We start from the raw sequence: 24946 nt of genomic DNA on the forward strand, positions 1-24946 counted from the left end.
ATATACTTACACTCTTTCCTAGTTTAAAAGAACCTGTACTATTTATCAACTATTATTTGACAGTATCAAACAAGAAGTTCATTAAAAGAATGTCTTAAAATTAGCAAGTGTAACATTCTTTTTGCAGAGTGACAGCAGAATTAAAAGCCAAAGAAGAACTGAAGTCAGACTGAAGCCACTGACAGACATCGCTCATCTTTTCAGCCCAGAAGAACTTTATGATTAATTCTTTTAATAGCTAACTGGCATTTTACAAAATACCATTAGAAATACCATGGAATGATCAATGTAAGTATCAGAGGGAAAAAGGAGGAAAAAAGACTAGACACAGAAAACTATCATTACCACAAGACGACCTTAACATCCACCCGAAGTCCAAATTTGCATTTTTTAAACACTTAATTACAGTGGCTATAACCACACTGGATTAGTTTCTGGTTAGACCAGATTACTCATGATTTAAAATTTCCAGACTTGTTAATAGCTATAACAGAAGTTGCTGCTTCTTATTACTACAAGAAACTGAACTTACAGCTAAAGCGCTTTCAGGAAGATGCTGAAGTTGGAGCTCTCTAGCATTACGCCCAGCTGAACAAAAACATACACTGCACTAAGGACAGAGCTGGATTTCCAAAAATCTCTCTCACCTTTCACCCATTAGTAGCATCTGAATAAAAGCTTAAGGTTGAGCCGGAAGAATTTTACTCCTTTGGAACACTGATCACACAGCAATTAGAATACTGGTGAATCCTGGTGAATTCAATGCAGTGAGATGATACTTTGAGCAGGTTTCCTTCCTTCTCTGGACCAGTTACCGTTGACTGAGAAACTTCACACACACTAGAGTGAAGTTTCTCACTTCAGCACACGCTAAGGTGGGAGCTGCCTTTATAAAAAGGTAGGCAAAAAAACCTAAACAAATAACAAAAAAAAACCCCCAAAACACGTTCTTGAAGGAAAAGCTGTCTGGACAGCTAATAAAACACTGTTCATCTCTGTATTTTCACAATTTCAATATTTATTTTTAAGATTTTTAGCTACAGTTATAAAGTCCAATTTTTAGCCAGAATTACCACATATTTTATTGCTATGACACCCAGCACTTTACTTGTCCAGAGACAGAGTGGCTTCAGCAATTAAATAGATAGGATAAAGGTCATTAATCTAGACTTCAGCAGTCCTTCATAGTGAAAGCAGCAGTAGAGAACCTTTCAGTAGACAGCATTTTCAGCACAGATCACAAGCTGGTATTGAAAAGCAAGTGAGAAGACAGCAACTGAAACCTCTGTTGTTTATACCACCTGGGGCAGTGAGTTAAACCTTGCAGCGTAGCAGCAAAAAACTGGCCATGGCAAGTACCAGAGCTCAGATGTTCCACCATTTGCTCTTAGAAGAGCTCTCTGTACAGAAACCAGAGTGACAACAAATCCAATCCTTGTCTTTTGCAAGGCTAAACTCATGGTAGGACAATTTCCTCATCTTGAAACATTTAGCCTAACAGAAAGAAAAAGAAAATAGACGGGGGATGACCTGAAGATTATCATTTACAATTTTACATCAACCTCAGATACTGTTAAAACAAAACAACTTCTATTCCCTCCTTGCTTGGAAAAGACTGGGACCATTCTGTCTGTGGTTGTAGACTGTTTCAGTATTATCCAACTGCATAAACGAAACTAGTGTCAAAATTAAGTTTTAAATGGCTTGAGGTTTATAGGAATTAAAGAAGGAAAAATTAAATTTGAAACTCTGCTTGTTTACTAGCACTAATTAAATATGCCAGATTTCTGGGCAAGCTTCCTAGCCTGTGGCTACTACGTTACTGGCTTGTAAAACAGTCAACAAGTGCATGAGTACAAAGCACAAATACAATAACAGAGATTTCGTGTACAGTCCTGCCCTTAGTTTATAAAGAAAAAATGTATTAGAACCAATCTGTAACTATAAAGATCTGTGCTAACCCTCTAGACCATGTTAGGAATATAAAAAAGGCCTAAGTCTACAATGGCTGCTTTTGCAGAGACAGTTAAAAAAAAGCAAACACAGAGAGAGGTAAGAAGCAATAAGCACAACAAAAATTAACAGGAAGCCTTAAAAGACCAGTTTACTTCTAAAAATTCCATGCTTCTGGGCTCTGCTCTCAAAATAAATTGCTATTAAAAAGCACTCCAACAGAAGAGGTGGGTCTGGCTCTTCACACCACAGAAGCTGCACTCCTCACAAATCGATTTTATTATTCTATTTGACTTCACTAGAAAACAGCTTTATTCTGAAGAGCTGGAATTGCACATTTAATGGGAGCATGGACCATATCTTTAAGCATACAGTCCTTTGCACTCTATACTTTAAAGACAGATAATATCTTTGTGTTCTACATTTTAAAGAAACCAGCACAATGAGCTCAATAGTCAGTGAGGAAACTACAACAACCAAGAAACAACAAACTGAAGCCAATCTCAGAAAAAAAAAAGGAGTCTCTGAGGACAGAACAAAATGCAATGGTACCTGTATCATCCCTAGGTAGGTAGAGAAAGAAGAAGGAGGGACAGTAAGAGACCACGACCAAAACACTGTTCTTTGCACACCCTTCTTTCTGGAAAAGCTCCCCATTTACTTTCTGTGGCTGAAGCAGCTGTTTCTACAAAAGCAGCAAACAACTCTTAATGAAAAAACACTCGAGGACAATTTGCTGCCTTGACAGCTTTAACGTGAACAGCCTTTCACAGCAACTCGAATTAATGTGTGTTCCCACTGTACAGTAGTCTTGCTCAGCTTTAAGGAAACCAGGAATTTTGCTTCAATAAAAATTCAGCCACGCAAATATTCTGCTGTAAAAAGAGGCATAAACAAATAACTCTCCAACTTCCAGAATCACGTACATGAGGCAAAGGGAAATGATATAAAAATAACTAGGTTTTTGTTTACATCTCAGATTTAGAAGAGCAATTCCAGAAACTAAATTGCTTCCACAGAGGTATTGATTTAATTAGTCTACATAACATGCTTTATTTGTGTTCAGACCTCTGACGTACACTGATAAAAAAAGAAAAAAAAATACACAGTGGACACACACAAAATAATTGCCTAAACTTTTTCTATGCCAGATGCAAGTAGGAATTCTCAAACACACTTTCATGGACTCTTCCCTACATGCAAATGAGCCCTTCTTAATGTACACAAACTATGTATGTTTTCAATTAAAAACATGACTGGATCGATTAGATCATATATTTTTTGCAAACCAGCCAAAAATCAAACACAAACCGAAGCCATGAAGGAATTTCTGGAAGTACAAACCATACTACAGTTCTTCTTCTGGCAATGAGAATCACCTCTCATTTTGACACAATGCTAGAACTGACAGCAGTGCACAAAAACATGCTGTCATTCAGCAGTGAAATAACTGCATTAATGAACAGGACTCAGAATCCTAAAAACCCCTAAGTGGTCAAAATCTTAGCTTAGAAAATAAGCCCACTATGATCAAGTAACAGCAGAACACTGGCTTCTTGCTTTTTGGTAACTGTTAATCTCAATTTTGGGTCTTACTATTCAACAGGATGATGACATGAGCTCCTCAGAGATGTGAACAATGGCTTCTCTTCAGGACACACAGTGGCAGGGAGGGTGACACTTCTGCTTAAAGTAACAAACAGGACTACTAAGAATGGGCTCTCATACACTTCCCCCCCCCCCCCCCCACTGCATTTTGATCCTTGTGAGTCCAGACTTTGCTTGTCGTTCCTTACACTAGATTCAAAAGCCAAAACATCCCAGAATTTTGGGAATGAACATTCACTGTGAGTGTAAATAAGATATTACTCACTTTTAGAGACAACATAAAAGTAACGTAAAAGTTCAAATCAGTGCCTACCTTGAATGAATACTTCTAAAGCTCATCAATTTTCCTGCTCTTTATAACCTCATCTAATTCTCCCTACGCATGCTCCACCCAGGAAGCAGGGATCAACAATTCTGACGAGCAAACTTACACACAGAAGTCAGATCAGCCTTTGCAAAGCCACAACCTCTTTCCCTTGTGTACACTGCAGTTCTCCTTAACTCTCCTGTGTGCACAGCACACAGCTGGTGGTGGTGGCCTCACATCACCTTCCCAAAACCCCTGCTCATTTCAAGCCTTTGGATGCTGAACAATGTGGTTCAGCTTTCACCTCTTCACCATACAATAACTTTTCAGGCACTGCCCAATGGTAAAAACATTCACATGTCAGAGTATCTAGAACTTAGGAAACAGCCGTATCCTAAGATATCTAAGACTCTGGATATTTCCACTGAGACATGAATTAACACTCATGGCCAATTTTTTTATTGCCATTGGAAGAGCAGTGAAATCAGCAGTAGATATACAGGCATATGGCAGGTAGCAGACTGAAGCCTTCCAGAAGTCTTGACTGGAACTTGTGAGTCACTTCCACTGTGAACACAACATGTTTTCATGTAGGAAAATTAAGAAGTCAAAGCACAGAGTGTCAAAGTAAAATGAACTTTTAAATTATTGCGCTGCAATTTGCAATGATCTTTTTATCACGTACTCAGTACTAGACACCTTTCTCATATGGACAAGTTCATATGTTTTCATCCACTGCCTCCAAGATGATGAATTAGTTAGACTTTCAAAACACAGAAATAAAGGAGCAGGTAAAGTGACAGGCTTCTTTGCAGCAGGCTACTGAACTGCAAGGTTATTTCAGCTCTGGAGTCTGGCATTTCTGCTGTTAGTGGCATTCTTGATTTACAGGTTCATTATAACTTTATGCACATAACCTTTATGAGGCCACTATTTATTAGGGCAGCATCACTTTGTTTTACTACCATAACCTGTCATTCAGAAAAAATTCACTCTTTCTGTTTAAGGATAAAGCTGTCATTAAAAAAGTGAAGAAGCAGATCATACACAGCTGCCCAAATCAACTTGGAAGGTGTTTTACAACAGATTGCTTGCAAAAATAGCTGTCACGTTTTTAAAATATTTAGGAAAAATAAAAGCAGTTAGTCTTTGGAATGATCACCTTCTAAAGGGAATTACTTCTCTACTGTGAAAATTAACTATTTGAAGAATTTTAAAAGATGATACTCTTGTTTGATATTTGTATTCTGCTGGATCCTGAAAGTGCTGGCCAAAGCTGTTCATAGGGGTAACAAAATGACAGTTCACATCACAGAATTTAAAAGCTGCCATCAGGTGGCCAAACTGGAAGCAGAGAGCAGCAAACAAATGCAAGGATTGAAGAAACATAAACATCACTTTTTCTCCTTTATTCAGAACAATAAGGACCTGACAAGGCCCAGATGATACTACTGTTTCTGCAGCAGGACCGGCTCCTCCCAAGGAGTCCTTGTGGTACTTCCGCAGGATCCACAAGCCCCGGGGCTGCTCCGCCCGCCCAGCGGTGCCGCTGCCGGCCCGGCCCTGGCAGCACTTGGGCGTCAGCTCAGGGGCATCGCTCGGCCCTGCCAGACTCAAGTCAGCATTTGTAAAACCAGTTCGTATGCATGCAAGGAGTCACCTATCTACAAATTCCTGCCCACCCAGGAGGAGTGGCTTGTTAACGCAAAAGAAAATATATTTAAATTTTCACTGCATGCCCTGTGCCTTTGTACCAAAAAAAATGGAGAATTAGTAGGTTGAAAGTGAATTAGAGACAGTGGAGTGGTAAGAGTAGCAGTGCATAACAATGTAACACACAATACACTACACAATAAGAAATACTACAGGCGTCTGACACGCAGAAATGCAAGTGCTGAAACTGAAAATCTGAGTTCAAACATGACCTGTAGCTCATGCTACAGTGTTAGATCAGCTGCATCCTGCAGGTAATTTTAACAAGTACTACTCTGACTCAAAGTGTGGGAAAGCCAACAGTTAATACCCTGTACTCAGAGCAGCATTTTACATTTGCACTACTGACATAAATGTTCACGAGTTATGCCCCTATGAGACAGTAAAGTAATATTGCATTCATTTTAAAAAGCAAAGAAAGTATGAGACACTAACATTAAGTGGATTTCTCAAGGCCACAAAGCCAAGTAGAGAGGTGAGGTCTCTTTGTGTATTAATTACAAGGTATTCTTAATGCAAACAGGCAGTAACACACCAATTCATTTGAAGTTTATCCCTTCCAGCATCAGACCCCTAGAGAACTCTTCCTATGTAAACACAAAGGTTGCTTATTTTAATGGTTCTCTACAACAAACAGATTATTTCTATTTTTTTCTAAGAGAAGGACAGATTAGGAAGAAGTAAGACAACTCAGACAACTTTTCTGCAAACTCTTTAATTCAACAGTTGTCTAGGACAGGTGAAGTCATTTTTTACCCCCAAGCATGACGTTACCCCTATCACATATGAAGGCCTGGAATCTACATTATATTCCTACTATTGTAACACTTTTTTCAAACAAATATCAAAGACATAAAAAAAAAAAAGCTAAAGTCTGCTTTTTTCCAGTATGCTTCCTTCATATAATAACGTAAATCAGAAAACACATAGAATCCTGTGTTCTAAAGCTACACTATGATGGGGTACATCTAAAACAAAAACATGCAAAGGACATATTCCTTAAATCTGAAATATATACTATTTTCTCAAAGGGTAAGATACAGAAAAACATACCAGCAAGCATCAATTTGTCTCACTGATCTATCCCCTCAATAGCCAGAGGCTATTTTTAAGTATGCTGACTTAACATACGAATCTGAATTGTATAAATCAATGTCTCAATTAACATTTTGTTTAGGAAGAGTTACGGAAGAAAAACAGAATGTAATCATTTGCTAGCACAGTGGCTCCAGAGGTCTGGGAGTGTGTGCAAGAAGAATGGAGTTGAATGTGGGAAGGGTCCATTATTCTTTCAATAGCGTCTGGTACTGCAAAGTATGTACTTGCATACTTTCCTACTGGAAAAGCTTAAGGCTTCAGTAGCTCCTTGGTCTGGGAAAATGGCAGGCACCCAAATGCTAACCCAGGGATCTAGGAACAAGATCTACCTGAAGAACAATATTTTTCAAGTGGCCTTAGAACTGAAAAATGGCCATAAAAAGAAGTCTCATTCCCAAGGGATTTTATTCCTTCTGTCTGGCTGCTGTTTGTCAGGTGCCATTCCCCACACACATCCTCAGCACATTCTAAAGCAAGAATGGAGAGAGGGCCTCTCTGAAAATAATCACACTTGCTGAAAGACCAGCCCTGCATAAATATCTCTAACAACAGTACAAACAGAAATCAGACTTCTTGCCCGATACTTTAGTTGAAATTTATAGCACCACTGGCCATGATTCTGTTATTACTATTCTACCTGGCTAAGGCTCAAAGTTACAGAAGTGGGAATTTCAGAGGTATTTTTCAGAAATGATGTAGCTCATTTGGGGGAAGAAAACCAACCAAAAAAATATACTTAGTTCTACAAATGCTATACCAATGCATCGGTGAATAAAGCTATATATGTTACACATATATGTATACATATATGAACACATGTGCCACAGAGATGGGACAGAGAAGTTAAGGACACACATGGCCTCTGAAATTATATTTAATGCTACACCTTGGGACTAATAAAGCAAAGGGGGGGGAAATAAAATCAAAGGGAATACTAGAAGACAGTCTCTTGTGCTCTTGCAAATATCACCAGCTGCTGGATGATTTATATGCAAAAAAAACCCTAGAAGTTAAGCTTTAACTTAAATTTTCCCGCTTTCTTACTGGTTTGCTTCCAACCCTAGGAGTTTAATTAAAGTCCATCAGCCAAATTTTTCTGTCTGAAGGACCTAAGTTATTCCTTTTTAAAATCTTCCTGTACTGACTGACCCAGATTTTTTAAACTCTTGAGCTTTCACCAACCTGATTATGAATACACACACACGTAACACACACATTTTTTAGAAGGTTAAGGAATTTCAAGATGACCAACCCAAGAAATACCAACAGCTCCTGCTGCCAATATGCAGGTATATGCAAGTTATACTTAAAATGAGTAACTGGGCAAGATACAGCATTCTGTACTGCCAGTTCACATGTCAAGATCAAATAGCCACCTCCTCTTCATTCTTAACAGAGTATACAGTATTTGGTGACTGGGGAAGGAAAGTTCTACAAGAGATCTCAAAGAAAAGAGGAAAAGCAGTTTTACTGCTTGTAAAAGGAATCTCTATCTCATCCTCTCAAGCTGGGGAAATGGTGCAATAAATTTGATGAAGAAAGGAAGGATTTAAAGCCAGAGAAAATTAGGATTTCTCAAAGCAGAAACATAGAGAAACATGCTGCCCTTAGGAATAGATCCCTGCTATTTACTTGATCTACTGGAAGAACTCCTGGGGAGCATGTCTTAGCAAGAGAAAGGAAAGTTTGCTATGCTCTTCATTTCCTGTGTAATTCCAGAAACTGCCAGCACAATGCTGTTTGGGGAGAACCACACTACAGCTATTCAACAGGGAATTCGGCATTGTATTCTGAATGAATGGAAACATTCTCAAAGATATATATTTGCTGCAACTAAAGTAGAATGCAAACCCAGTAAGGATGTGAGCCCACATACACCTTCAATCAGCTAATTGCAAATTGTGACTCTTTCCATTATGACTTTCGCAATATTCTTCGCAGTGCGAAACATCACAGTAAATCACCCGGGTTAGAGTTCACAGGAGCCACGAACTAAGTGCAATAAATCAGCACTAAAAATATTATGCAACTGCAGTTCAACTGATACCAAGTGTAGCTAATTTTAACAGAGAGGCTATCAGTTTTATGTGTCCTTGCAAGGTAGTGATTTGGAATCTTGGTGACCAGGATGAAGGAAAGGCTCTCAGAAATCTGGATTTCTTAGAATAAACTAGATGAATGGTTCCCTGCAAAAACCCCAGGGGTATTTCCCTCCTGTCCACTGCAAAAACCTTCTGCTAAGCACGACAGTGTAAAGGACTAAAAATGCATCAGTAACACAGAACAGTAAGGGAACCACAAACTTTGGCTGGGTTCGTGAGCTGGGACCTCATCCCCAAGCAGAATCAGACCTTTTAACTGAAGAGGAACAGTCATATGCCTCATTTCACCCTTACTTTGCTTTAAACTAGGCTGTTCCCCCCCCCCGCCATATTCCACATTGGCTGATAAATTCCCCAACGGCGGGTGTTAACTAACTCTGCATTCCAGTCTGCTCTGCGTCATGGAGTTCCACATCCCGCTGATGAGGAACACATGGCGGACATGTGGTAGGGGAGAGCCTGACAGCGCTCGCACAAGCAGGGATAACTCCTCTGACCTTTGGCTTTTTTTCTCTCTGTACCATCCCAACTGCACAATGAAGAGTCTGTGTCCCTCTGTCGTGTACTGGTCACTCTGGGATCACTGGACACAAGCTGAAACCCTAACATTTCAACAGGCAGCTACGTTGAATACACATTATGGCTGAAAATGTACGTTGAAAGCAAGCAATTGATCGTTCTGTATCTCTGCCCTAAGCAAACCATACAGAGGAACTTTTAGACCATACAGGGTTACATTTGGATCAACTGGGGTAAGTGTGTCACAAAAAGAACTGGTGATGGCTATGCTTCCTCATCAGCTCTGTGATATAACTCACAGCCTTGCTAAAAAGTACACAGTGGCGACTGTATTGAAGTATTAAGATGTCTTTCTAAAATGAACAGACCATTTATCATCTTTTCAAGACCCAAGCCTGGCTTAGAGTAACAATGAGCTTCAACTTCAGTGTTGTCCAGCCTGAATGACTCATGCAGAGTACTGCATTTACCAAGTCACATGGACTCGAGGGTGTCCAAGCAATACAGTCATCCCTTCCTCCTTTGAAACCTCTGAAATGTAAAACCGAATCACAGGCTAAGTGCTGGTCTGAGACCGCAGCAGACAGACAGACAGACAAATGACTAATGACAATCCATGCAACATACATTTACTGCCAATTAGAAACCAAATGCTGAGCCTCAAGCTCTCTGCTTTTAGCCTTACGTGTACTAGAACACTGGCAAGAATCTTGCAGTAAAATGAAAGCCATTGCCAATAAGCCTTTCTATAGCTACATTCAGTAGAAGTTCCTGCTAATATTCCAGATTCTGAGATTCATGACCTCTTACCTGTACAAGCTGTCAAGACACAGCATGACCTTTCTTTTATAAATAGGACCTGGATATGCCATACATTCCTTTCAACCCCCCGCCAATGAATGAATAAAATAACAAGGCAGCAGCAAAACAATAAAATCCTGTGGAAGCAACAGTATTAAAATCAGTAATAGCACTATGTTCTTTAAAATATAAAGTCAATGTCTCACTAACTGCTCTTATACTATGTTCACGTTTATTGTACAACTGTAACACATAAATGCACCAAATTAAAGAGTTTTCTTTATACTTGGCTAAATTGGTTTTAGAAATAGTAAAACATTTTAAAAATACTCAATTTCTGAAGTTGAAGGCTACACTCATCCCCAACAAATTTACAGAAAAAGCAGAGCAAGTTAAGCAAAGTTTAAATGCATAATAAAAAGGGCAAACTTTCCGAGAAAAAGAATGGCTTTTAGTTACAGCAACTACTCTTAGTTAGCTGAGAAACTAAACAGGCATGCAAAACCTATTCAGGGCATCCTGAGAACATCTACTCCCAACTCATGTCTCAAAAAACAACTCATGGGTCAATATTTTTCTGAAATGTTCAGCAAAATCCTCCTTTCTGAAGAAATATGATTAAAGCTACACCAACATTTTTAAAGTGTGGTTATAGTCTGAGAAGTTAGTGTGTAAAAGTCACACCCTTTTATTCAATAGACCTAGTTCCTCTGTTTTGATTCAGTCAGATCCGCTTGCTTTACTGGCTAAAATAACTTTTTACAGCTTTCTAAATTCCTATTAGTACTGTGAAACCAATTCAATTCTGGGAAGGGGAACCAGATTCTTTTCTGGCTTGTGCATCTGTAAAAGGATTATTACCTAAATCAACACATACAATTTCTATTTTTTGATGGAGGAGCCAGAAAGAACCTCACTTATTTTTTGGATGCTAGTCAGAAAATTTTATTTTTAATTGTGAGAAGAGCAGATCTGGACTAATTGAAAGAGCAGAATTGGATCAACAGAAAAGACATCACTCTATAGAAGTCATATTTTAGAGAAAAGAAGTTATATCCAACAACTTTCTATGATATTTCTCAAAATACCACTTGAATGCAAAGGAAACTTAGTCAGAAAAATTTGCTAATACTGAAAACTCCTGATTTTTCAAAGAGAAGACCACCACCAAAGCTAGGATGTGTATTCATTCTGCACACAGCTGGGACCAGCAAAGAGTTTTTGCTCCCTGGTCTGTCCTGAACTGCTCCTCAGGATTTTCCTATGGAGTTGCATTACTGCATTCCCTCCTTCCCTGCCAGTGACCCTGCTTGTGGGGACATCTCCCAAATGCACAAAGTAAAAAGTTATCAAAGTCCTGCTGTTTAATCTAACAGAAGTCATGAAGCTATTTTTGACACATGTGGCTAATGGAGTACTCAACTGTATGTCCAGCTGGGCATAAGCTTGGGGTGGTGGCCCCCTTCACCAGCACAGCTGGATCTGGAAGAGGACATCTGCCCATGATCTAGTTTAGGATGCTTCACACTGTAGAGCATCTACCCTATACCCGTGTCATTCCCAGCTTTTCTAAAGGAAATAGATTTTAAAAGAAAAAAAGAACCACCATAGGAGCAGCAGAGTATTTCAGAGATGCCAATTTCCCAAGAACAACAGATTTAGAGAACAGAAACATTAAGGAAGTTGCAGCATGTTTATATATGATCCACTTATTTAAAACAAATTATCAGGAGGAAAAAAAAAAAGGACAATATCCCAAGGCAACAGAAAGGAAATCAAGCGTATCAAAGCTGTTTCTGAACTCCCATTACCTACCCACTTGGCAATGCTGACTTTTGAAATTATATTACACCATTCATTTTTACTCGGAGAAAAGGAAGAAAAAACTCCCCCATCTTACCCCCTCTTTTTATTAAAATATCTTAAAAACAGATCTGCATTATTACTTCAAGGTTACTAATGTTAGTACTATATATATTTATAGATGAGGTATTCCTTTCAGTCTGAAGCACATGAGGTAATAAGTAGCTGGAATTGTCACGGTGATTTATTAACATATTCTCTAGGAGAAGCCCTGCACCTGGATCTGTGCAGACAGAACACCCACGAAGGCTGAACTCACCCCTACATAGCCCACAAAATCTTAAAAGGAAATGCTCCAAATTTAGACCTGCTTCAACAGGTGTCTTTTACTGTTTCACTTTGCATGACCATAAATATCAGAGGTGGAGCAAAAAGCTCCCTGTCCATTGTAATCGTGCTTTGAAAACAAATACCTTTGCCCCCTCCCAAAGCAGAGGCAGCAGCTATGGAATTCTCATCATTTCCTCACTCCTTCATCCTGTCAAGACCTAAGTCAGGGAGATGTCACCAGCAAAACCAGGCTCCAGGGATGAGCACATAACTTTATTTTTTTCTCTTCAAAGGGCCCTAAGCTGGCTCTGAAACTTCCCCAAACTGTATTTCTTTCATTCTAGTATCTCATCTTGCAGCTATTTGCCAAAGTGAATGACATGCACAGGCTGTTCATGGCTTTTTATAAGCTCTCATTACCCAAACAGGGAACCATTTCCTTGAAAATGCTTTGCCCAGCAGCATTAGTCTCTCTAGGCACCACCAATAAATTTGTCTTTTGGCCCAGCCTATTGCACTCCAAAATGTGCCTGGATAGATGTATTTGATATTGTTTTCTACTTGTTTACTGAGGGAGGATGCTACCTGTGGGACTTGTCATCAGGGTGATTAACAGCACAGGGAAAATAAAAGATAATTTTACCAGCTGAGTTGAAAGCTTTGCCAGACTTGCTCTGGCAAGCAAAGGAGCAAAATCCAGACTCCTTTCTGTGGTGTAACAAGGAGATGCAATCCCAACCCCAAAATGGCTATCCACGACTTACAAAACCAACACAAATCAACACAAAAAATCTGGAAAATAAATCCTAACCAAACTGAGAAAGAGAATAACAGGTTACACCATGAGCTTAGAAATCGCACTAAAATGTTTCCTTCTGCAACACTTCCATTATTACAAAATGCCTGAGTCAAGAGCAAATAAATATTCAATACTCAAAAGGTACTCAGGAGAATGTGTGTTTTCCCCTGTCCCTCCTCACCAGCTGCTCTTTTATGGCAGGAAAGTGAAGAGCATGAAATCCAATGATAGGAAGAAGGCAAAGGTCAGGAAAAAGGTTTTTCTTCAAGGATTTAAATTAGTGTTCTACAGCTTTGCATGTTTTGTCAACACAACTTCCCTCCTGTGAGGAGGGGAAGCCAAAGGGCCTTTGAACCATTTCTGTATGGGATCTAGATTTTTACCAGTAACAAGATTCCTAGCTTTAAAGAAAAGCTCATCTTCCCTCTCCCCATTCCTTTCACCACTCCCTCCCTGTCCCTCCTCCCACTCCCCTCCTTAAAAACAGAGAGGAAAAAGAAAATAGAAAAAGGATCTGAAGAACAAAACAAGCACTGGAGGAGTTCTAGAATTCATGTAACGAGACCACTGTAGCCCTTCAAAGGGACCATTAAAAGCAAAACAAACAAAAGCAACACCCTCAAGATGTCTATTGTATTTTACAGAGGAACGAATGCGTGTACTGGAAATTCTCCCACCATCTTGCCACAAAGTCTGTTATTTCATCAAAACAAAGTTCAGAGATCACGAAACAGCCAACATGGCAGCTGAAAGTCAGTCACATCAAGTGATCCATGAAGAAAACGAGATTGGGCTTGCTTTTTTTCTTTTTTTTTTTTTGCTCTCCTCTCTTTACTATGATGTATTAAAAAAAGACTTCAAAGATTGTTTCAAGCGTCGCTTTTGTTTCTCACATGAGAAATTCAGGGGTTGAGCAGGTCTAGACAACACAACACCATTAGCTGCCAATACTTTGTCTTCCTACAGCTCCCACAGTTGTTGCTACCCTGCATTTGCCTCAACTGAAATTATTTGATGATTTCCATATCCTATTTTGCTTCCTTCAGAGCTTCCCAAAGATGGCAGCTGTAGGACAGAGAGAGCACACCAACATCAACAGTTTCAGATGTCAGAGGCTCTCGCCCAGGTGCGTACTGGCCCAATACTTCTGCCTGATGCTTTGAAGCATCTTTTTTTTTTTTTTTAATTATTTTTAACACTTAGCAGATCTCTTTTTATTCTTCTAGACTATCCTAGCATCTTTGGGCTTTACTTGGAGGGTGGCTAACACTTTACACTCACTTTCATAGCTGTGCATGTAAGAAAGACAGGGAGACAGAGATTTTTATCCCATCTGTATATCATCAACACTCCATTTACCAAATCCCAAACAGTTATGCTCAAGATCTGCTGAAGACAATGTAACTGAACAGGTGCTACTGAGGGCAAAGTTTAGCCTGCAGGATAAAGCCTGATTAATTTAGCTATAGGAATGAGAATCTTCTGGTTAGATGAACCTGTAAAATCAGGGGTCAACTAAGGTCACATATGTTACAGCAATTTCTAAGCCACTATACCACAGCCACCCTCTAGTGCCAGGAGAAAGCCATAAAGACAAGCTTGTCACTAACAGTAGATAAAATATTCCTCCCCTAGCCCAAAATACATCTATTGATCTTCATGTGCACAAACCCACAGAATGCATCAGTGATGAATTTCCTCCTCTATGCAGGTCAGCTGCTGTGTATGTACAGAAGGCTTGCCTGCAGCTTGGTCCCTGCAATGCCCAAGATAAGCCCAGGAGAGAGACAGTGGAAACATGCTGGGATGGGCTCCTTCCATTATAACAGTTAATAGGGCCCACTCTTGATCACCTTCCTTCTAGGATAATCCTTAAACTCAGGTAGAGGAGGTGTCATTTTTCCATGGGCACAGAGCATCTCCATCACATCTGGTAGTGGGATGTTCAAGTAAAGATTACACTGAGCCGTGGCCTACAGCACACACCAGAGGCATTTTCACAGCAGAGATTTATCTGAGAGCAGACCCCAGATGTCTGCATCCTTGACTTAAAAGGTCCACATGGATGAATTCCCAGCTCTCAAATGGCTGTTCCACAGGTGTCTCATCTCACAGAGGTGAAAGTCTGACTGTCAGCCTGGGACAGACTACAAAGGTTGGCCTCTCAAGGAGCCAGCACAGCTTTGCACAGAACAAGTCAGACGTGTGCCTGAGAAAACTAAAATCATTGTACAGGAGAGTATAAAGAACAAGTCATCTTTCCTTCTTCTCCTAATGGATATGAATTACACCGTGCAGGAAGCTCAGCTTGTCTGGCATATTTGATAAATTCATCCAAGTCCCCAGTGAAGTTTAATGGTGGATATAGCATGGTTTCTCTAATGAATCTTTTGGGGCCTGGAAAGACAGCTGAGGTTTTGTGCCTTAAATGCGCAAGAGGGTCATGAAATCCTGAGAGCCTCTCATGGATATTCTGCAAATCCATGAGACAACCAATGGGACTTCCATTTCATTTATGGACATAGGTCTAACACTTCACAATCTCTGAATCTAAAGTGTATCTGACCTATCGCAATATAGGTTTCATTTCAATAAGAGTTACCTTTTCATGCATTCCTTTTCTTCCCCTGGAATTTTTCCCAATAAAGATATAGGACAAGCCTATCAGTTGGTTCTAATGATGTAAAAAATAATAAATGCTGCTCCCTGAATATTGCAAAAGCAGTTTTTCCTCTTCCCTTCTCATCCTACTTTGTCTTTAACCTTCTCTCCTACTACACAATTATTTTATCTCATCCCAAGTTCGGTTTTTATTACAAGGACTCATGAGCTTACTTCTGAAGGATGGATCTTTTAATGACAAGTTCTTCATCCAAGTCAGCTTCATTAGCCATGAAGAGCAATCTTTTTCCTGTGTCATCCACTCCAATGAAGTCGCGCTGCTCCACTGAAGTAGAAAATCAAACACAATCATTATATAACCCCATTTTAATGCAGGTTGGAAAGACAAATGAGACCACCAACCACCCCCAAAATATGAAATGCAGCTATCCCAGCAAATCCATGAATTTAATATATATTGTTGATAACTTTTTCAACTTTTTTTCAGTTGGGGGACCTTATATATATCATGGCATTCAAAACACTGGCCCTGAAAGGTTTTTGCATCCTTTTTATGAAGATGCCAACTACAGGTCCTGACAAGCAACAGTCTTGAGCTGTGCCTTCTGTTTCTCTCTTTTTAATTTTTTTTTTTAAATAAAAAACCCCTGCTACCTGAATTAAAACAACAACAAATCCGAGGCAAGCAGTGAGTTCTTCAAATCCAACTGCTTCTTCCTCATAGTAAGTCACTCCACATTAGAATTAGGTGGTCTGGAGAGGATTATGATTTCAGTTAAGACATAAGTATTTTGCAACTCATCTATTTTAGATAAATACCAATATGTAAATCACAAACACACATAAAAGTACAGATTCTAAGACTTCTACCATGGATGTTTCTGGGTGGGTTAACTTGGTTTAAACATCTTTTTATGAAACTACCGACCAAGATAATACTTAACACTCACACGTATTATTGTGGCAATCCCCATCTCCTGCAATCAGTGACTGTGGATCAACAGGGACTTTGGCCTACTGAAATGTAAAGCACTTGTTTTTGAATAGTTTTCCACAACATCTGAATACAGTGGTGGCAGCTCATTCTCATTTGCACTCTGTAGTTGAGCCACCACTCTGGTGGCAGCCATATACCGATCTTTACAGACACAGACTGCACAAGAAAGCCACAGTAGAATTTTTTTCTCCCAATAAAAAGAATCTTTTTTCTCCCAATAAAATTATTTTGGGCCAAACTGGCACATATTTGATCTCCTAAGTTCTATGCCTTTAACCACACCTGGAGTAACAACATACCCTAGAAGTAGCTAATTCTCTAAGATCTTTTTCAGACAAACTATTTTTAACTTTATTTTTCCCAGTTTAGGCATATCCCTTGTTTTACTTCTACCTGTTCTTTCAGAGTTACCACAGTAATAACCACTGTTAAAACACAGTCAAATCTACGCAATTGTAGAAAGTTCTCCTGTGCAATCTTTGATCCAAGTGATCAAGCATACCCTCTTCAGAAAACCCCCCAACCCTTCTCAGAAATTAATTACGCAGCAAAGAAGTACAAAAATAGGCCTGAACATCTAACAACACTATGACAGATTAAGTACAATTACAATAAAGCTTACTTGCTGTAAAAACTCAGAAATAAATCTTGAAAGCAGTGCCAATTCTCATTCTATGGAGGGCAATGAAGTTTGAGATTAGGGGCTAATGAATCCTCACCTCTGCCACCTAACTGGGGTCACCTGACAGGCTGGAAATACAACAGTGAATGACTTTCCTCCATCGAGGCACCAACACTTCTCTCAAAGTTCAGGTCCTGCCTGCCCATCTCCTGGCTGTTCTTACCGTAATGTATTACACTGCTATAGCAAAACTCTATGCAACAGGAAAAAGGGAAAAAAAACAACTTGATGAAGGCTGGACCAAGTACATGACTGACACCAAACCAGTTTCTCTTGCTTGTGTGGACAGATAAGAAACAAACAGTGAAACCATGAGAGTGCACTGTGGGATTTTTCATAGCAGATGCCAGGTCAGGTTTTTCCTTGAACACTGGCAATAAATAACATTACTTCCGTAATCCAAAAAAAGACAAAGCTTATATACTAAAATCAATTATCTGGAGGTACAAGAGTGCTGTTTCAAATCCCACTGGCATCACTTAGCGAGGAAAAAATAAATGGAAGAGTAGACACATAACTAGGTTACAAAATCCCTGCAAGGAAGTATGAGAAAAATGTTTAAGTGACAATAATTTAACAAAAATCATTTAAAGTATAAAAATGAAATGTAGGATGTTTTGCCTCCTCACGATAGATAAATAAGGACTTGATACTGCTATTGCAATTTATTAATTATCTTACAAATTAGATCCCCATCAATTTTAAGGGCTTTAATGATCTAAAGAAATCATGACATCACAAGAGAATGTTATGCACATTAGTGTCAAAAAGAAATAAATTTCGGTCAGATTTTTGAAAATGCTTTTTTAATCAATCATAATTAATTGACACTTGAGAAAAAGACACATTTGTTAAAGATTCAGTATCCCCACCCTTTCAATTAAATGAAGAGGATTTCACATGATGCACCCTTCAAGACCACCACGAGGTCTTCTGGCAAACACAGAGAATACCAGTGATGACATGCTTGCTGCTTTCAAGACAAGAAAAATAAGCAGGAAAGAGTCACCATCCCCATCTTTTCTGCCTTTCTTTATACACAGAAAGGTTCAGACACTATTTTCCACTCAATCCCTTGCAAGTCATCTGTAAGCACACAGCTCCATTCTGGGTATCTGAATTCCTGACACTGTTTATTTGGGTTACTACCATTGACTAGCACTTTCATGTTGTGTTTCTTTTATTGCTATGGTTCTTACTGCTCAATTTAAAAAGCCAATGAGATTATTATTGTCAATATATGATCCCCTAAATATAAAACCCAATGAGTTTGACCCTGTAATTTGCAGCTGAGTCAAGCATTGCAGGAAACCACCAGGATGAATTTATAACACTTAATACACTGCAATTCATGCTAATTTAAGAAGTGTTCTTTATATCACAGTTCTTGAATGTTCAATAATACCCCAAAAGCAACAACTTTGTATCAGATTCCATGACATATGCAAAATAAAATCTTGTTGATCCTTCTCAAAAAATGAATTGCTTTGTAGAAACAGTGAAAAAATAAAACTGCAAATAAATCTAGTGGCTCATCATGAGATCCATTTCCTAATACAAACACTTGAACAGTACAGTGCAAGTATATAGAAACCTGTATGTGTCACAACTTAGAGAAGCTGATAGTGCCACCTACTACGAAAAACTGCCTAACATACTCCACGTTAATATCTTGTCTTTAAGTGCCTATAAGCTTCACCAAGTTCATCCCTGTCTGGGATGAAATTTCCAATGCCAGGTGCCTGCCTTAAGAGGAACATTTTAAAAACTTCACCAAAAAACCATTCATCTGGTTCTAAGGCTAAGGGAAAAAGTGTTTAGCATAAATGGAAATGGTTTGGTGTCCTCCCCCTTGAAAAGCTCTAATCAATCTTTGAAAAATTGCAGGTTCACATGCTCTATTCTTCTCTAGTCTTCTCTTTTTGATGGAGAAGTTTCTGCATATTTTATTCTTAAGGATAGGCTGTTCCAATTCCTCAGCTCCTAAAACTGATCAAATAGCAGGTGCTACCTAAGGTTTTCTGTACCTTCAAGTGGTACAAGCAAAGCACACAAGCCACGAGGCTCCACAGCCATGCTGCAATGACTGGTCCATGGGAAAAAGTTTAATCTGTTGTCTTTTTGCAATCTGTTTTTTACAAGGAAATAAAAGTCATAAACTCATAGGCGTGAGAGGAAAGAAAAAAATGTAAAAAAAAAGGATTCTGCAAGACAGGCTGGAAGGCAGAGAAAGCAGCCCCTGAAAACTACTGGAAACTGTGACTATCTGTTAAAGGACACTAGAAGGGACAGGAATCAGAAGAGAACAGGTGACTACAGGCAGATAAATGAACCAGATGAAGATGAGAAGTCAGAAACTGAACAGAAGATGGAACTGGTAGTGAAAGAAAAGAGTAATATATGACAGAGAAAAGCCAGGCTCTTGACAAGGATCCTTAAGGAGGGAAACTAAGGCAAGAGAACAAGAATGGAGTCTGGTGGCAGCAAGAAGCCAGCATAGGAAAAGAAAGATAGATGAGCTAAGGCAATGTTGACAGCGATAGGGTCAACATTTAATCAAGTCAATATAGCATTTAGTCAAGTAGGAATGAAAGCCAGGAGGGTCTGGTGCTCCCTAAAATGTACTTCCCTCCTCCAGAACCTGGAGAAGAACCTAAAATTCCTGTCTTGGCACTCTCCTGCTTTTAACAAATGACTGAAACAGGCCTGGTAGGGTTCATGTCTAATCTGAGGCAGCTCACAGGAAACATGTCACTAGTGCTGTCCATGGCAGCTCAAGTGGTGCTTTGGGTGGAAGATCTTAGCATTGAGCCCCACAGAAAAACACCAGGGGTGACGAAACACTTTTACATAATGGAATTTTAGTCTTTTCAAGTTTAGTCTTTTACAGATCTGAAAAACCACACACAAATTTTAACAAGTCATGTCGGAAGAGTTATGCTACAAAGTCAAGCACACAGACAAAAAAACCAAGCAAAATAAGAATGCACGTACAATCTGATGTGTTTATATTTGCAAAGAGTCTTCAAATGATCTTGTTTATCCTCTCAGACCTCCTCACCCCCATCCTGTGTGCTCAGAGCTCACATGCTGGGCAGCTCTATGATGTTTAACCACAGACCCATTCGTTTACAACTCCTGAATGCTCAACTCTGTGCTGTAGCAGTGCTCTTGACAATGTTTTATGTGCCATTAGCACTTAGATTGCCTTTTCAAAAATAGGGGATAGAGCTGTTTGAGAGTCCAAGTACTAAATGCTTTCAGTCCTATTAACCCACATGTTGCTCCAGAAAAATCTTCATGCAGAGCCTAAGCAGTTTTCTTTTTAAAACTTATTTCCTCCGCTTTCAGACAATTCTTGGCTTGCATTTCACTCCTCTCTGTTTGAAGCTACACTTTGTTACTTGTATTCTGGTAATGCCTCTGAACTTTAATCAAGGACCAGGACCCACTGAGCTGGAAATAATCAAGGCTCAGCCTTTTAACAGATATCATTAAAAGAAAATGAGAGGTATGGTGTGGGAACAACTGTGTGGTATTTAGTACTTTTAGCATATAAGTAAAACAGGGATAATAGCCCTGCTCTGCCTTACAGCAGTGCTGTGAGAACAGATACATTAAAGATTACAAGGCACTAACTAAGATATTATGGTAAGAGGGACAAGATAAGCATCTAATCAAGTCCTTGAAATCAGTGGGAGTTTTGACTAGCAAAAGGCTCTTGGATGTGATTTCAGAGGAGTAATTCACTACATACCATGAGAGGGGAGAATTTCTAGAAGTGTTTGTTACCCACCTAGTGCTGGTCCCTACAGTCAGTGTAAAATTCCCAGCTATAATCCGGCTGATGCTTAGTGCTCTTGAAAAACCTAACGGTTTTAATGTTCATATGTAACAAAAATTCAGGGTTTCATCCAAAACTCACTGAAGTCACCTGGACCTTTTCCCTTAACTCTTGTGAGCTTTGGATCACAGCCTGCAAGATTACATGAGTCTAATACTTAATTCTGAGCTGGAAAAAACCAAGTCACACCCTCACCAGGGAATCTGAGGAAAAATAGGGTATCTGTGCCTTTTTTATTTCTTTTGCTCTGGGACTGATAACTAAACATATCATACATACCAGTGGTTTCTCTATAATTTATTAAGAAATATGTATTCCTACCTACATACCTGGCTTTTTTTTCCCTTTCTGTCCTGGTACCACTTCTGTTGGTTCATGAGTTTTCTTCATCAACATGGAGAGAGTAGCATCATGTGTCCGAAAGAGGTCCACAACTTTATATAAATCAACATCTGTGATCAGATCGCAGCTCAACACCAAGACATCAGTCTGTCAAAGAAGGAAAAAAACCAACAAACCTTTCAGAGATACAAATTACCACAGACAGACTAGCATTTGAGGATCCAAAAACAAATACACACCTTCATTTTTTTATTTTTTTCTTTTTTTTTTAAATTTTTTATTTACAACTGCCAAAAATAGCTCCTGGTTTTTACCAGTGTGCTTTTCTTGAGTCCTGCTGTTACTGTTATTTGGTTAATGCTTATCCAGCTCTGGACCATAAAGAATATGTGACCATCTCAATTGTCTTTGTCTGCTCCTAAAGACACAGAAGCCATGGTTTTCAAGACTAACAAGAAATTCTGCAGTATTTTCAACAGCTACTTTTAGTTATATAATGATGTAGAAAAGAAATCTTTCTGAAGAACTCCTTTTTAGCTGACTTAGCATCTGGCTACAAACCGCTGGAAAAGATATTTAAACTATGTTATTTTATCGGGGGACAAAAAAAACAAAGACTATCTAGGATGTGATTTGCTCAGTAATTGCACTGCGATGGTGGGCTCAGTTTAGAAATACATTTCCTAAACCCAGCAATACTCCATTAAAAAAAAAAAAAAAAGAAAAAAAAGAAAAGAGGAAGTTAGGTCCTATTTAATAGGAGGTTTGTATTTAATTTTGATCTCAAAGGATTCCTAAGTCCCTTACAAAGTTTTTAAGAGAACAGCTGCACAGATCACAGGAACATTGTCACAAATTAAGCAAGACATAGCAGCTTCATTAACAGTGCACACTATCACTATAATCCAGCTAAAAACTCTTCTTTAGAAAAAAATTCTGTATTTCATGTGCGTTGTGGAATATGCTGCCAAAAACCTACGAGTTCAGCAATTATCTTCATTTAAACTAATCCTAACATAATATTTGTGCAGCACAGCCTACAGAAAAGTAGCAAATTTCCACTTTTTGTTAATGATCAACCTTCTGAAGGCCTCTCAAGAAGACAGTGTTTCTTTCCTGACAGTTCCCATTTTCACGTTTTCTGCTACCACTTCCCATGCTAAGCCTCCCTGCAGTGTGACATGGCTGCCTAGTTTTGTCTTTTTAAAAGACAATATTGATTAAGAAGGGCATTAGACAATACTTAGTAAAACTTGAATTAATCGATGGAGGATCGACCAGTAGTTCTACTCTTACTTCTGAAGACTATCTTGGTTTAAAGCAAACTATTTCAGGATTGACCTCTCATTCCAGAAAGGTTTACTATAGAAAAGCTTGGTTTACAGACTTTATCTAACCCTAGGAGATTCCACACTGTAGTTGAGACTAGCTGAGGTCTGGTATTTACATTATTTGACAGGTTCTCCTATAACTGCTAGTTTCATGTGTTTACCAATAAGGCATTGGAATTCATCATGTCACAAACTGTTGGAGCTGCTGATTTGGCATGCTATGCAAAAGGTCAAGCTCTTCAATTTCCATGTGATTTCTCCCCACTTTACTGAGAAACACCTGGCTGCTTTACAGGAAGGAACAATGTGCAGGTTGGGAATTTTACACATTCAAAACCTGACTTGCATCACTCCTTTTAACGTATTTTCAAAATGTGTATTTTATATTACAGTTTTGCCCAGGAAAAGTGTTTTAATTAGCACTTCTCTAAAAAACCCAACATGCACACATTGGGAAAAAACCCAACAACCCAAACCACTAAAGCAAGTTGCCCAGCCTTCTGGAGCAGCCCTGCTCCAACATTCCAGGGTATACAAAGAAAATAAGAAAAAAATTCAGCTTGGTATGGAAGTAAATCTCCCACTTCACAACTGTAAACTGTGAAGAAACACATATTAAATATCCTGGAAAATCCTGCAAAATTTTCAGATATTCTGTTTTTACAAGAGCACAAATGAGTTACAACATTTACAGAAAAGGCCAAAAGGTATTCAAGACCCGTCTAAATAGACCTGTACTTTTCAAACTCCCTTTTTTATTGGAAGAAAGAGATTGCTAGCTTCAAATCTAAATGCATTTGCTCCAGTGGTGAAAATAAGAAATAATAAAATGAGAGAGACTGACATCCCAACAGTCTTATACTAAGGAACAAGTATCTGGACTTGTAAAACAAACCTTGTAATTATTTCACATTTTACTAAATGCTTTAATCTGTCACTAGTGCAAAAACCCAACAAGCATTTCATAGTTCTGACCAGGCTCCTGGGTTTTTTCTTCTCACTATAGGACAAGCTTTTTGCAAAAACTGAATGCAAGACCCCTGAGGAGCATAGGGGAACAGAACCACCAAATGTCTGGTTGCCATCTGTTCTACCCATTTACTCTCCCAATATGTAAATAAACGTCAGTGAGCACAGGGACCAGTGAAACACACAGTTGCTCTGTAAAGCCCACATTTCTGCCTCTCCTCCTGATGAGCAGAGCAGTGGCCTCAGAAGCACGCTGAGAATACACCATGAAAGGCTCTTTTGGGACTTGACAGCCTCCCCTTTGAAACACCACCCCCCTCATAAATAAAGCCCTCACTGTCTAATGGATGCACTTTTTTTTCCAGTGTACAACTCCTGAACGAATAAACTAATGGCTGAATGAAAAAATAAACTATCCTAGAACCTTAGCAGAAGTGTGTGTTTTTCTTTACGTTTTCAGGGTGGGTGTAGAAGAAAGAAAATAAATGGTAGAACTTGTGGGTTTTTTACATATATACATGCCAAATAAATGCAGTGCACCTTTCCCAATGAACCACTGATACAAAGAAGAGAAGTACGTACTTACTACATGCACTCACGTGCTAACAAGGGGTATGTGAACATACTTGACTTCATGAATTATGCAAACACCTAAGTATACACACACATCTCTTAATGAAATACATGTAACAATGATTACATCAACCCCAAACTATTATACAAACAGACGATAAGAATCAACATGAACTGATTAAAAAACCCCGGCGAGAACACACCTCAAGCAGAACGACTACAAAGGAAAAAAATGCACACACAAATGCACTCTCAACAATGATTACAACCATGGGCAGGGCAAGCCAACGGTCTTAACTCAAGGAGGACCATCTAATGGATGAAGCATGAAATAAATACTTGCAATATCTGGCATTTTCCTGCTCTGCCGAACTTGATACATGCCATTTTGTCTCTACTACTTCTATGACAAAGAGAAGCCCTCATTAACAGACCAGGGCTCTACCACAGAAGCTGCTGTACAGAGCAGGTGAAAAGGTCATCAAGCATAAGAGAACAGCAAAAGATTTTGGGTTGAGGAACACTGGAAAACTGCAGTGCTGCTCACAGGGAC

At 39.1% G+C, this 24946-nt stretch overlaps 1 protein-coding gene across 1 annotated transcript in view; it reads right to left on the bottom strand.

Moving 5' to 3' along the window:
* The window catches only part of EIF2B3 (eukaryotic translation initiation factor 2B subunit gamma), a 98823-nt gene that overhangs the window by 57210 nt on the left and 16667 nt on the right, over nt 1-24946 (bottom strand). Inside the window, exons 3-4 of the mRNA XM_069023252.1 lie at nt 21508-21667; nt 15869-15980 (exon numbers count right to left, since the gene is read on the bottom strand). Coding sequence (XP_068879353.1) covers nt 15869-15980; nt 21508-21667 — 272 coding nt within the window. The remainder of the gene's footprint in view (nt 1-15868; nt 15981-21507; nt 21668-24946) is intronic.

The sequence above is a fragment of the Aphelocoma coerulescens genome, chromosome 8 (genome assembly GCF_041296385.1).
Source record: "Aphelocoma coerulescens isolate FSJ_1873_10779 chromosome 8, UR_Acoe_1.0, whole genome shotgun sequence".
Taxonomy (NCBI): domain Eukaryota; kingdom Metazoa; phylum Chordata; class Aves; order Passeriformes; family Corvidae; genus Aphelocoma; species Aphelocoma coerulescens.